Source organism: Podarcis muralis, chromosome 1 (genome assembly GCF_964188315.1).
Source record: "Podarcis muralis chromosome 1, rPodMur119.hap1.1, whole genome shotgun sequence".
Classification (NCBI taxonomy): Eukaryota; Metazoa; Chordata; class Lepidosauria; order Squamata; family Lacertidae; genus Podarcis; species Podarcis muralis.
In genome coordinates this window covers 20,748,922-20,760,981 of record NC_135655.1, presented here as the reverse complement: position 1 = coordinate 20,760,981, position 12,060 = coordinate 20,748,922, and the positions used below count along the sequence as shown (strand labels likewise).

General features: G+C 44.3%; 1 protein-coding gene across 1 annotated transcript in view; it reads right to left on the bottom strand.

Annotated features, from left to right (window-relative positions):
- Positions 1-230: 230 nt before the first annotated feature.
- The window catches only part of CLMN (calmin), an 81,477-nt gene continuing 69,647 nt past the window's right edge, over positions 231-12,060 (bottom strand). The window contains exons 11-13 of the mRNA XM_028716811.2: positions 10,232-10,292; positions 8,315-8,361; positions 231-6,282 (exon numbers count right to left, since the gene is read on the bottom strand). Coding sequence (XP_028572644.2) covers positions 6,120-6,282; positions 8,315-8,361; positions 10,232-10,292 — 271 coding nt within the window. The 3' untranslated portion in view covers positions 231-6,119. The remainder of the gene's footprint in view (positions 6,283-8,314; positions 8,362-10,231; positions 10,293-12,060) is intronic.

Here is a 12,060-nt window from a genome sequence, read left to right as displayed (position 1 = left end):
CCCCAACCATGGAGTAAGATGGAAGCCCTAGTACCTGCCTGCTTCTTCTCAAATCTTTTCTGTGAAGTGCCCTGAGACCTCTGGGTATAGGACAGTATATAAACTCTAATAAATAATAATAACCAAATTATTTCAGCTTGTGACAAAAACGGTACGAAAAGCTGTTCTGACTTCCTAAATATGCAGAGGTTAACATAGATTTTGAAGAGGAAAGTAGGCAAACAAACCAATTTAGTACAGAAAATCCATCTATTTATTTGAAAATCAGAGGCATTAGAAAATAAAGTTTCAAGCTGTTCACTATTGCACTCTCCTTTTAATATAACTACAGATCAGTGGTTGGGGCAGGGGCAACCCACGTCCCCTTTGCTGTTTGTTCCAACTATACATAAAACATTTTATTTATTTATTCTTAAAAAAATACTTTTGGAGACTAAGTGCAAACATTCAGTGTATAGAAGTGACCAGGAAAACATACCAGGAGTACATAATGTGCTTGCTTATTTCTGTGCTTTTAAAAACAAATCCTTTTGTCTTAGTAACACCATGTTCAGATTGTCCCCGCTCAAAATGCCAACGCGCCACAGAACAAAACCTGAATAAGCCAAAGGTTGCCAGTAGTTTGCCAAGAGTTCAAATCGCAGCCCAATCCTTTGCATATTTACTCAGAAGATCTGTCAAGTATTTCTGCCACAAAAAAGTGTGTATAGGACTGCAGCCTAAATAAATGAACTGCACTATGCACCCCAGAAAAAAAAATATTGGTGCGCAGTAGTGTAAGTTCATTAAGGAAGTTTTGTTGCTTTGTGTGTTTATTACATTTATATCCCATCTTTCCTCCAAGGAGGCTCAAGGCAACATACACAATTGCTGCCCCACTTTATCCTCACAACAACCCTGTGAGGTAGGTTTGGCTGACCTAAGGTCATCCTGTGAGCTTCACATCTGAGTGGGGATTTGAACCTGCAACTCCCCGGTCCTAGGTAAGAGTGCTGAGCCACTACATCACATTGGTTTGCTCCAATTCATTTACAAACTCTGCTTAAGCGCCTTCAGGATCTTCTTTTCCTTTAAAAAAAAAATAAGGTTCTCTATTTTTCTCTACAACCCTGAGGACTAGAATATTGGAATACAGTATATATTTAAACGAAAGTTCTGGGTTTCAGGATTTCACCTCTGGAAATGCGAGCTTCTTCCTTTGGTGCTTTAAGTGAAGAATTATACAGTTATTTAAATACTTGGCTGAATTCGGCCCATTTCTTATACAGTACAGCAGTGGAATAGACTGCCAAGGTAGAGTGTGGCACCTCTTTTTTTTTTTTTTTGGAAGCCTGCACAGAAAGGTTGGTAGGCATCTGTTGAAGATCCCTCGGGTGCAGGAGATGCTGCCTTTGGAAGGGTCTTGTGTGTCTTCACGTTAACGCAGGCGTGGGGACCTGGATCTGGATTGGCAAACTACATCCTTACCTCCCCTGCCCCCTGCAGGATAACTCCACAAGTACTGTATTTTTTGCTCCATAAGACACACTTTTTTCCTCCTAAAAATTAAGGGGGAAAGTCTGTGCGTCTTATGGAGCGAATGCGTCGTTCCTGGAGCCAAATTGCCCAGAGGCAAAAAGCAGATTGTGTTTTGTTTTGTTTTTTTTAGAAAGAGGAAAGGGGGTGTTGAAACAAAGCCGCTGAGCAGCTGATCGGCAAGCCGTTGGGAGGGAGATAAGGGACACTAGCGATAAAGGAGGCTTCCTGGGAATGGGGAGGTAAAGACAGCGAACTTGCAAGGAGAGGAGACAGGAATACTAAAACAAGGAATGAGGAGAGAAATTAGAAGGAAAGGAGGAACAAAAAACTGCTCCAGCTAAGGAAAAGACGCTCAGGCAAACAAGAGGGAAGGGGGTGTTGAAAGGAAGCTGCTGAGCAGCTGAATGGCAAGCGATCAGGAGGGAGATAAGGGAGGGGGGAGGTAAAAGCACATGGATCCTTGGGATTTTTGCATTGGGTTACCCCAAATTCATCATCAGATAACATAGCATGTCCATGGCTACAGCCTGCACACAAAAAAACCGCATCCACTGTTTCGTGGGGCCGCAATGGCGCAAAAACGTTGGTTACAAAATATGGATCCACATGGAACCTCAGGATTTTTGCATTGGGCTACCCCAAACTCACCGTCAAATCACATATCATGTCTGTGGCCACAGCATGAACCACAAAAATCATACATCCACTTTCGTTCAGAATATTTTTTTTCTTGTTTTCCTCCTCTAAAAACTATGGTCTTATGGTCAGGTGCGTCTTATGGAGTGAAAAATACGGTACGTGCGGCCGCCCAAGTGTCCATCACTCAACATCAGAGTGACATCAAGTGACCCCTTTTCCTTTGCCTGTATGGTCTGAAATCAAGCTGCGCCAGAAAAGCCACAGAGCTTTGCAGATGCTAAGGACCATCTGATTGCCAGTGCTTGCAAACTCCTGTGCCTTTGCTGGGATCACTGGCTGTGCCTCTGCAAGCTCAACAATCAGCTGTTCGGTAGCAGAGAGCCATGAGGTCTCTCATGCCGCTTAGGAGACGGAATTTGACTAGACGGCACTGGATGGTTTTAGCTGTCCTTGTTGCACGATTGGGCCTGCAGTCCTAATCAGAGTTACTTGGGAGCAAGCCCCACCGAGTGAACATGCTTAGGATTGCACTGTTAATGGGCAGGAGGGCTGCAGCTGCCACATGGCAGTTATGTGCTGCAAAAGCTAAGAAATGGGATTTCTTAGCCTCCTACAACAGAACCCTCCAAATTACACTAAGAGCTACAGGAAAACTGAGTGGGCAGACAACACACCACTGTTTGCTTCTCTCGCATTCTCCCCTTCCCGTAAATTCAGCTGGGTTTCTCGGCGCTGTTCAAGAGACAAATTCTGTTTTGCTAACCCGCATGATCTATCAACTGCATGATGTTTAGGGCAGCAGCTGCAGACTGCGTCTGGTTTAATCTGAGCGCTCTGCCGCTTGAATGGCTAGTTAGTAAGCACTAGGGTGGAAAGGGAGAAATAATAATAATAATAATAATAATAATAATAATAATAATAATACAGTCATCCTTGCAGCCCTTTTGTTTTCCTGGCAGAGGAATCATTTTGGAAGAATATCAGTAGCATCAAGCGGCAAGAGAAACACTTTTCTGAGGTATCGTGCTGCTCGTCACAGATGACTTGACTTTTTTAGAAAACAAAAATGCAGCTATGACACATTTGGGGAAATTCAGCAGGATTGCCTTCAAATGATTTCTCCCAGTGATCGGGATGCTTGCCAAAATGTGCACAATTCAAAACAGCCAAAATCACGTCACACGGAGAAGGTCCTCTTCCTGCCACGTTAATCTGACACGGAAATAAGACCCCAGAGGTTTGGCCGCTGTTACATGCAGACGGCAGCAGAGGCAATAGTAATGGAGTTAATGCGGCTGAGAAAAGCCCAGCAGAACCGCCATGCGTTTGGGTCAATTCAGGGACATCAAAGAGGCTTGAATAATTTGAAATTGGGACAAGGTGAGCTTGGGATGTCAACAGGCTGGATGGCCTTTTAAAACCTTCCCCAGGGCAAGCTGAATTGACGGTATTATTTCTTACTGCAGACAGGAGACATCATTTCTACGTGCTCCTTGTCTCTAGCAACAGACAGGACACCACAAAGAAAGGCTGTTGATTCTTTGGAACTTTTATATATATCTATCAATTTATCTGCACAGGAGAGCTTTTAAAAATGGTATTTTCCCCACCTGCAGTCTGAGGTGGCACAGGCTATTCTATTTCCTCATTCTGCTGCATGAATCCAGGGAGTGTGGTAACAATCTTCTCATTGCATGAACTGAGCCTACATTCAAAGAGGTGCAACAGGCTCTACCCTCTGTATTCAGAACATGTCAAGCCTGCTGGATCAGGCCAATGGCCCACCCAGCCCAGCATCCTGATCTCACAGTGGTCAACCGGATGCCTCAATGGGAAGCCTGCAAACTGGACATGAGCACACTGCCCAGCTGTGATTCCCAGTAGCAGGGATTCAGGGCAGGTAGAGGAGCATCATCATCATCATGGAAAGTAGTCATGGATACGCTTGTCCTCCATGAATTTGCCAAATCCTCTTTTAAAGCCATCCATGCTGGTGGCCATCACTGCCTCCTGTGGCAGCAGGTTCCTTCATGCTCCGTTTCTGAGCTCTCCAAAAGGATCTGCTTAGCTGCTTTTGGAAACCAAATAGTGGACAAAATGCATATAGGTCTGATCCAACTTCTTATGTCCTTATTGCCATCCACTGGGACATTATGAGTTTTATCTGGGAAACCTAACCATTATTGAGACCCCATTGTTCACGCCTGTTGACATCCCAACTCTGGTTCACGTTCGTTGACATCTCAACACACGGAGGAAATTCCGGTTGTGCGAAGGTAGAGGAAGAAGCATGTACAAGACACACACTGGAATCCACTATATAATAATGCCAGCCATTGACACTGCAGCTCTGGTGCTACGGGATTATGCTGAGAGAACCATGGACTGAGCATTTTACAGATGCTAGTATGGCAACCAGAGGCTAACAACTTTCCTACCTTGGTCAATAAAACACAGTCTCTCACCTCACCTCAGGTATATGGCTCATCTTCTCTCCTGTCCACCCTCATGACATTGATACAGTTCTAAATAACAACATTTCTTCCGTACATTTCCACTAAAAATTATAAACAGGGTCCCTCCTTCATTTTTATCTAGAGCAAGGCTGAGGGGAGCTTGTGGCCCTCCAGGAATTGCTGGACTACAACTGCCATCATGCCTTGCCACTGCCTGATGGGAACTGGAGTTTCTTGCGATGTAAGCAGGCGTCTATTTCTATTCTGCCCCATGTCCATAGCACGCCACGCCGGTTCTGTACCACTGCAGTTCAACTTCCATCAAAAGCCACATTGTTCATCTTGCTGTTCACTGTGGTGAAATTTTACATAATTATGTAATTAATCCATGGTACACCTGAAGCAGCAAAACCAGAAGCCTTCATCTGCCCCGCCTGCAATAAAACATGTCTCTCCTGTAGCCATCTCTACAGCCACAGCAAGCGCTGTAACTCTCCAATGGTTTGACTTCACCTCCAAAGGTGCACTCCTCCATTGTCTCCCGAAACAGACAGATGCCAACGATTGTGATACTATACCACATCATTCATTTAAATACAAAGGACATTGGATTAAAAAGGAAACAATGCAAAGGTTGTGTATCACATCAATTAAGTATTGTTTGAGAACTAAAAACAACAACAGTGAAGACGTGAAGAGCCGCAGGTTCCCCGTTCCTGACCTAAATCACTGTCTGCCATTCCTTCACAATCCCATATACATTAACCTCAAAGTTGGTTAAATTCTGGTCTTGAGCCATATCACATACTTCTTAAAAGAATTCTCTGGAGCTATTCCAGATTCTTCTAGCATAGACTATATAGTGCAATCCGATACATGTCTACTCAGAAGTAAGTCCAATGAATTCAGTGGTGGGTACCGGACTGCAGCCTTAGATTGGCTCTAGCTGCACATGTTAGATAATAAAATAATTACATCTTGTTTCAGTTTATGGAGGAAGGACAACTTTCTTCAATCAAAAATTTCTACTGAAAAGGCAACACAAAAAATACACACATATATATTTTTGGCAGATTTCATGGCTGTAGATAAAATCCGAAGTATAAGAATGATTCTTTTTGAAGACTAGAACTCTCTAAATCTAGGATCTTTCCCCTAAGAGATTATTCATTTAATTTAACATCCTATAAAGCAAGGCACATACATACAAAAATTGCAAGTATGAAGTAATTATCCCAACGTCTTCATTCTCACTCTCGATATATATAATCTCTACCTACCTATCTATATAAATATATACTATATGTACACAAAGTCAGGTGAGCTGAATCTTCATAATGTAACAAGCCACCTGAGTAAAAGAACGAGCTCTGAATTCAGGGGAGGGGCGTGTGGAGTCCTGTACTTTGGCTAACATTTCTACCTCCTGAAGAAACGCATTTAGGGGCACATCAAACAAAGAACATCAAGCCGCTATTTTTTATTATTCTGGCTCACTCACAGGGATCAAAGGGGGCTGCTAACCAGCTGTGGAAGGAGCAATAAGCAGTAGACCAGCACCCAGAGGAAAACAATGAAGTAAAACAGTTCAGGCTGGTCTGTGTGCGGAGAGGGTGTAGGCACACTGGCCTTGTCAGAAGAGTCTTTCTTTTCAAGGTCTTTTCTCTTCCTGCAAAGGAATAGGAAGAAAGATAGTCACCGGAGGCCTATCTCAGAGTACCTTGGCTGAAGGTGGGCAGCTACTGCAGAGAGGGAGCCTTGTGGAATTCCAAATTTGATCCACCAGGCCAGAAGCAGCTCACTGGGATGGGGACATTATGCTAGCTTCCTAGCAGGTGGGTCGCTGTTGCCTACCAGGAGAGAGAGAGGCAAGGCAGCAGGGAGAGTGGCGTGGTGCAAATGCATCATCAGAGTCAATCCAGTGCTCCTGCCGATGGAACTGCACTGTGCTGACCTCCTTGCCACTTTCCCTCTCACTAAGCAGCAGCGACTCACGTGCCAGGCTCCACCCCATCCACTAAGTCACTTCTACTCCGGACACCTTCATTACGACCCTTCCAGGTCCAAGGAAAAGAAAATCCTGATTATCGGAGCTTTCAGTAGCTAGTTTCATTGGTTTAATGCATCGCAGAATTTGGTTTGCTTCACTGCATTTGGCTTGTGTATAGTTTAGAGCCTGCTGAATTAGTTAAATTGCTATTATCGATTTTTTAGCCCCCCCATGGCAGATTTTTTTATTAATTCGACTGGCTATTCTCTATTAGGATAATCATTTTTAAAAATAATGGAAAGTTCGTTACGTCACGCTGAAATGCCATTTGGCAGAAAAAGGTGGCACACAGATCTTTCAAGTGTCAGTGAGACAGTTTTTTTAATGCTTGGGCCATAGGCCATTCGCATAGAAGATAAATACAGTGGTACCTCTGGTTACGTACTTAATTCGTTCCGGAGGTCTGTTCTTAACCTGAAACTGTTCTTAACCTGAAGCACCACTTTAGCTAATGGGGCCTCCCACTGCTGCCGCGCTATTTCTGTTCTCAGCCTGAAGCAAAGTTCTTAACCTGAGGTACTATTTCTGGCTTAGCGGAGTCTGTAACCTGAAGCATATGTAACCTGAAGCGTATGTAACCGAGGTACCACTGTAAATGCAATATAAAACCCAACAGTATAAAATACTGCGTAAAATCATCTTGCTGCCTGGAATCATACATAAAACCTACATCTTTGAAATGCTGCATAAGTCACATCTAACATATTAAGAACTTACATATTTAATACAGACAAAATCATTAATCACTATCCCCAAAGCAATCAAATGCAATCTCCTTAATAACGCTTGCCCGGATTTTCAACGCTGCTAGGGCAAAAAGAGAGACCTTGTGGGTTACCCTACAATCGGTGATTGACAGGAAGTAGAAAATCTTTTCTGGAATGGGTCTTTCAAGTGTAAAATAAACAAATATGCAAGAGCAGCAATGGGTAGTAAAAATGCAAAGTCAGAATTACCAATCATTACATAGCGCTGGAATACATGCCATTTTATGGAGGAAGAAGCAAAAAGACAGATTGCTGCTATGATTGGCATTACAGTGGTACCTCGGGTTACATACGCTTCAGGTTACAGACTCCGCTAACCCAGAAACAGTACCTCGGGTTAAGAACTTTGCTTCAGGATGAGAACAGAAATTGTGCTTTGGCGGCGCGGCAGCAGCAGGAGGCCCCATTAGCTAAAGTGGTGCTTCAGGTTAAGAACAGTTTCAGGTTAAGAACGGACCTCCGGAACGAATTAAGTACTTAACCCGAGGTACCACTGTAATCTTAATTAAGTCTTGGTGTCTGTGTGCATGTGCAGGGGGGCAACATGGAGTTGGGATAAGGAAGCTTAACAAGGGATAAATAACAACCAGGGCATAATCCTCCTTGTCCTCAGGCTCCACTGCAGGCATGGGGAACCTCCAGCCCATGGGCCAAATCAGGCCAAGCAGGGTCCTAATTTGGCTATGAGGTTGTTTCCCCTAAGCCACGCCCACCTGCACCATACCTAATGCCAAATAACATAAGGTGTACAGCAGGTAAAGACACACAATTCCACTTGCAGCTCCTGACTGGAGCTTATCCTTTGCGAAACCGAGGCTTGCAGTCAAAGCTGGTGTCTGTCTACACCCTGAGGCTCAACTTATGAAAGAAGGGTAAGTGCCCACCTGGAAGAGGAGCTAGCAATTTCACTTGTAGCCGTGCTGCCAAGTTCCTGGAAAATAATCAAATCCAAATAGTCACAACAATATAATTAAATAGCCTGGACTGTAAAAGATATAACAGGTGTATTTACAGTATTTATATCCCACACTGTAATAAAAGTCTGGACAACTTACAATCAAGGGGAAATGGTTGCATTTTAAAAAATGAAAACCATGAAATCTAAACACAGCAATAAGCCAGCATCAGAGAACAAAACAAGAAATGAAACACACCACGGTACCCAAACTTTCACAGATCTTAAGACCCTAAACTGGTTAAGTATTTGCGATTGTTGTAAGCTGTTATGGAGCTCAAATCTTTTGCCATTAAATCAGTAACTGATCATTTGAATAGTTACAGGTAGGTAACCATGTTGGTCTCACGTAGTCAAAACAAAATTTAAAAATTCCTTCCAGTAGCAGCTTAGAGACCAACTAAGTTTGTTATAAAGACTGTTAATGACTGCAATTGGTCTTACAGGAAAAAGCAAGGGGTGAGATGATAAAACATGATAAAGCTATTTTAAGCCATCTTAAAGGTAAAGGTAAAGGTACCCCTGCCCGTACGGACCAGTCTTGACAGACTCTAGGGTTGTGCACTCATCTCACTCTATAGGCCGGGAGCCAGCGCTGTCCGCAGACACCTCCGGGTCACGTGGCCAGCGTGACAAGCTGCATCTGGCGAGCCAGCGCAGCACACGGAACGCCGTTTACCTTCCCGCTGGTAAGCGGTCCCTATTTATCTACTTGCACCCGGGGGTGCTTTCAAACTGCTAGGTTGGCAGGAGCTGGGACCAAACAACGGGAGCTCACCCCGCCGCGGGGATTCGAACCGCCGACCATGCGATCGGCAAGTCCTAGGCACTGAGGTTTTACCCACAGCGCCACCCGCATCCCTTTAGCCATCTTACCCCTTGCTTTTTCCTGTAAGACCAATTGCAGTCATTAACAGTCGTCAACAGGTTTACCACACCTATCAGCCAATCACCCATTCCCACCACACTAATACCCCTCCCCACCCTCTCACTATATATAAGGGTCTGTTTCAGTGTATCTGAAGAAGTTTGCATGCATATGAAAGCTCATACCAATAACAAACTTAGTTGGTCTCTAAGGTGCTACTGGAAGGATTTTTTTTATTTTCTTTTGATCATTTGAATGTGGTGACTTGTAGTAGTTTTCAGAAGTGTAAAAAGGCTTCATTTTTTCAGATAAGATGATTTGGCAAAACGAAATGGAATGATATCGTACTCCTGGATAAAAGATTAAACCGGGAGAACCCTCATTATTAACATTTTCAAAAACGCAAGACACTTTGGAGAGGAGACCCCAGTAGTCACCACCACATCTCATTTGATAGAAGGACTTGGGGAATGTCCTTCAATGATCATCTTAGTGTACAGGCAGGCAGCCTGCTGTTTTAACAGCACTGACATAGGGAAGGCATATTGAAAAGCAACAGTGTAATGCCACAAATCCCACGGCAGAACATGCTGAAAGAACCTAAAACATGGGGAAGGGTCATAGCTCTATGGTAGAGCATCTGCTTTGCATGAGAAGGTCCCTGGTTCATCTCTAGGTAGGGCTGGGAGGTGGGCAATTGGCTTGATCCAGCAGATCTCCTCCTGCGATCTTATCTTAACAACAACAGGTCTGCTAAATGCATGGTGAGAGCAGACACATATCAATGCTGGAGCACAGTAAGCAGTTCAGTTCAAGAGAGATCTCAACTCAGGGTGACAGAAAACAGATCCCCCACATACAGAAAAATTAAAAGCCACTGGCTGTCTAACTGCTTGCTAACCAGAATTATTTAAAGCCATCTTGTACTAGCTTGGTTTTGAATGAATATGCAAAAGAGAGAGACGTGCATATATTTACCTTACTGGTCGACTCTACTAAATATCTTTGGGAAACGACATTGGGATCGCTGTGGCTGACCCTGAAAAGGTTAATTGAATCAATATGTAAGAGAAGCTTGACTGGAAAGACAGCCCAGCTCTAACACTTTTGCAAGGCGTGCTCCAAAGAGACAAAACACTGGCTAGATATTCTTCTCCACCCCGGCTTCAAGTTATGCACAACACTGTATCGTCCAAAGACATTTATCTCCTGCGTGGTCCAAGTTCTCAAACTCCTCCGCAACCAGCATTCCCATTTACTACAATCCCAGCCCAAATTTATATGCAACACTGTAGAGAAACCATAGCTCTGGGAGAGAAAATGACCAGACTCCCAAGTTTGTATCTAGGGATGAAGCATGAACTTGCTGTTGTCTGCACCTTTTCTCTCCAGAATGAGTAGAGCTTATGGAGAAGAGGACAAGGCAGTGAGGGTTAAGGGATGAAACGAAGAACATCCAAAATAGTTTCCTGGGGGTTATAGAGCAGGAAAAGGAAATGGTGTTGAGGTGGCCCAGTGAAATTGCTAAGTAGGACAAAAATTCTTGAAAGTGAATAAGTGGGGAGAATAGGTGGGGAGAATACCATATTGGCTCGTAATTATCCACATCCCCCCAAAAATTCTGACTGTGAAAAGTGCTGCTTATATTCGCAACATTATGGTATACAGCCAGGAGTGTGGGGCAAACAGCGCCAGGAGCGTGGTGAACTGGCGCCTGCCCTGCACATACTTCCCCATCTGCATCCAAGGCCAGGAAGGGAGAGAGCAAGGAAGGGAGCAGCTTATATTTGGGTATTTTTTTCTTTCCCTCCTCCAATTTTAAAGGTGCAGCTTATATTTGGGTGAATACCGTAGATATAATATCATCATCATCATCATCATCATTATTTATTACTTATACCCCACCCATCTGGCTGGGTTTCCCCAACCACTCTGGGCGGCTTCCAACAGATTAAAAATACAGTGGTGCCTCGCAAGATGAAAAGAATCCGTTCCGCGATTCTCTTCGTCTAGCGGTTTTTTCGTCTTGCGAAGCAACCCTATTAGCGGCTAAGCGGATTAGCCCTATTAGCGGTTTAGCGGCTATTAAAGGATTAGCGGCTAAGCCGCTAAAAGGCTATTAGCGGCTTAGCGGCTTAGAAAAGGGGGGGGCGGGAAAAAACCCGCAAGACTAGCAAGACGTTTCGTCTTGCGAAGCAAGCCCATAGGGAAAATCGTCTTGCGAAGCAACTCAGAAACGGAAAACCCTTTCGTCTAGCGGGTTTTCCGTCTTGCGAGGCATTCGTCTTGCGGGGCACCACTGTACATATAAAACAATGTCACTTGAATGCATAAAGCTTGCTTGAGACTCCCCATTGTGCTAACAAGGTTTAATCAGTTTGGTTCATTGTACTGAATGATCATAGAATCATAGAGTTGGAATAGACCACAAGGGCCATCGAGTCCAACCCCCTGCCCCTATATTCATTTGTGAGTCCACCACAAAGTCTCTTCTCTCTCTCTCTCCCTCCCTCTCCACATGAACAACTCATCCAGACAACATTTAATAGCCTCCCACTGAGTGCTACTGCAGAGATGGGTCAAGGCCCATAGCTCAGCATCTGCATTGCACACAGAAAAGTCCCAGGTTCAAACCTCACATGTCCGGATAGGGCTGGGAATGGCCCTTGTCTGAAACCCTGGAGAGCTGCTGCCAGTCAGTGCTCATCCAACTGTTCCATCTGCGCAAGATAAAACGGGCCCCTCTTTCCTCCACCTGTGTGCTGATCTGGGGGTTCCCCTGACCCTCCAGAGCCAATTTCAGGGGC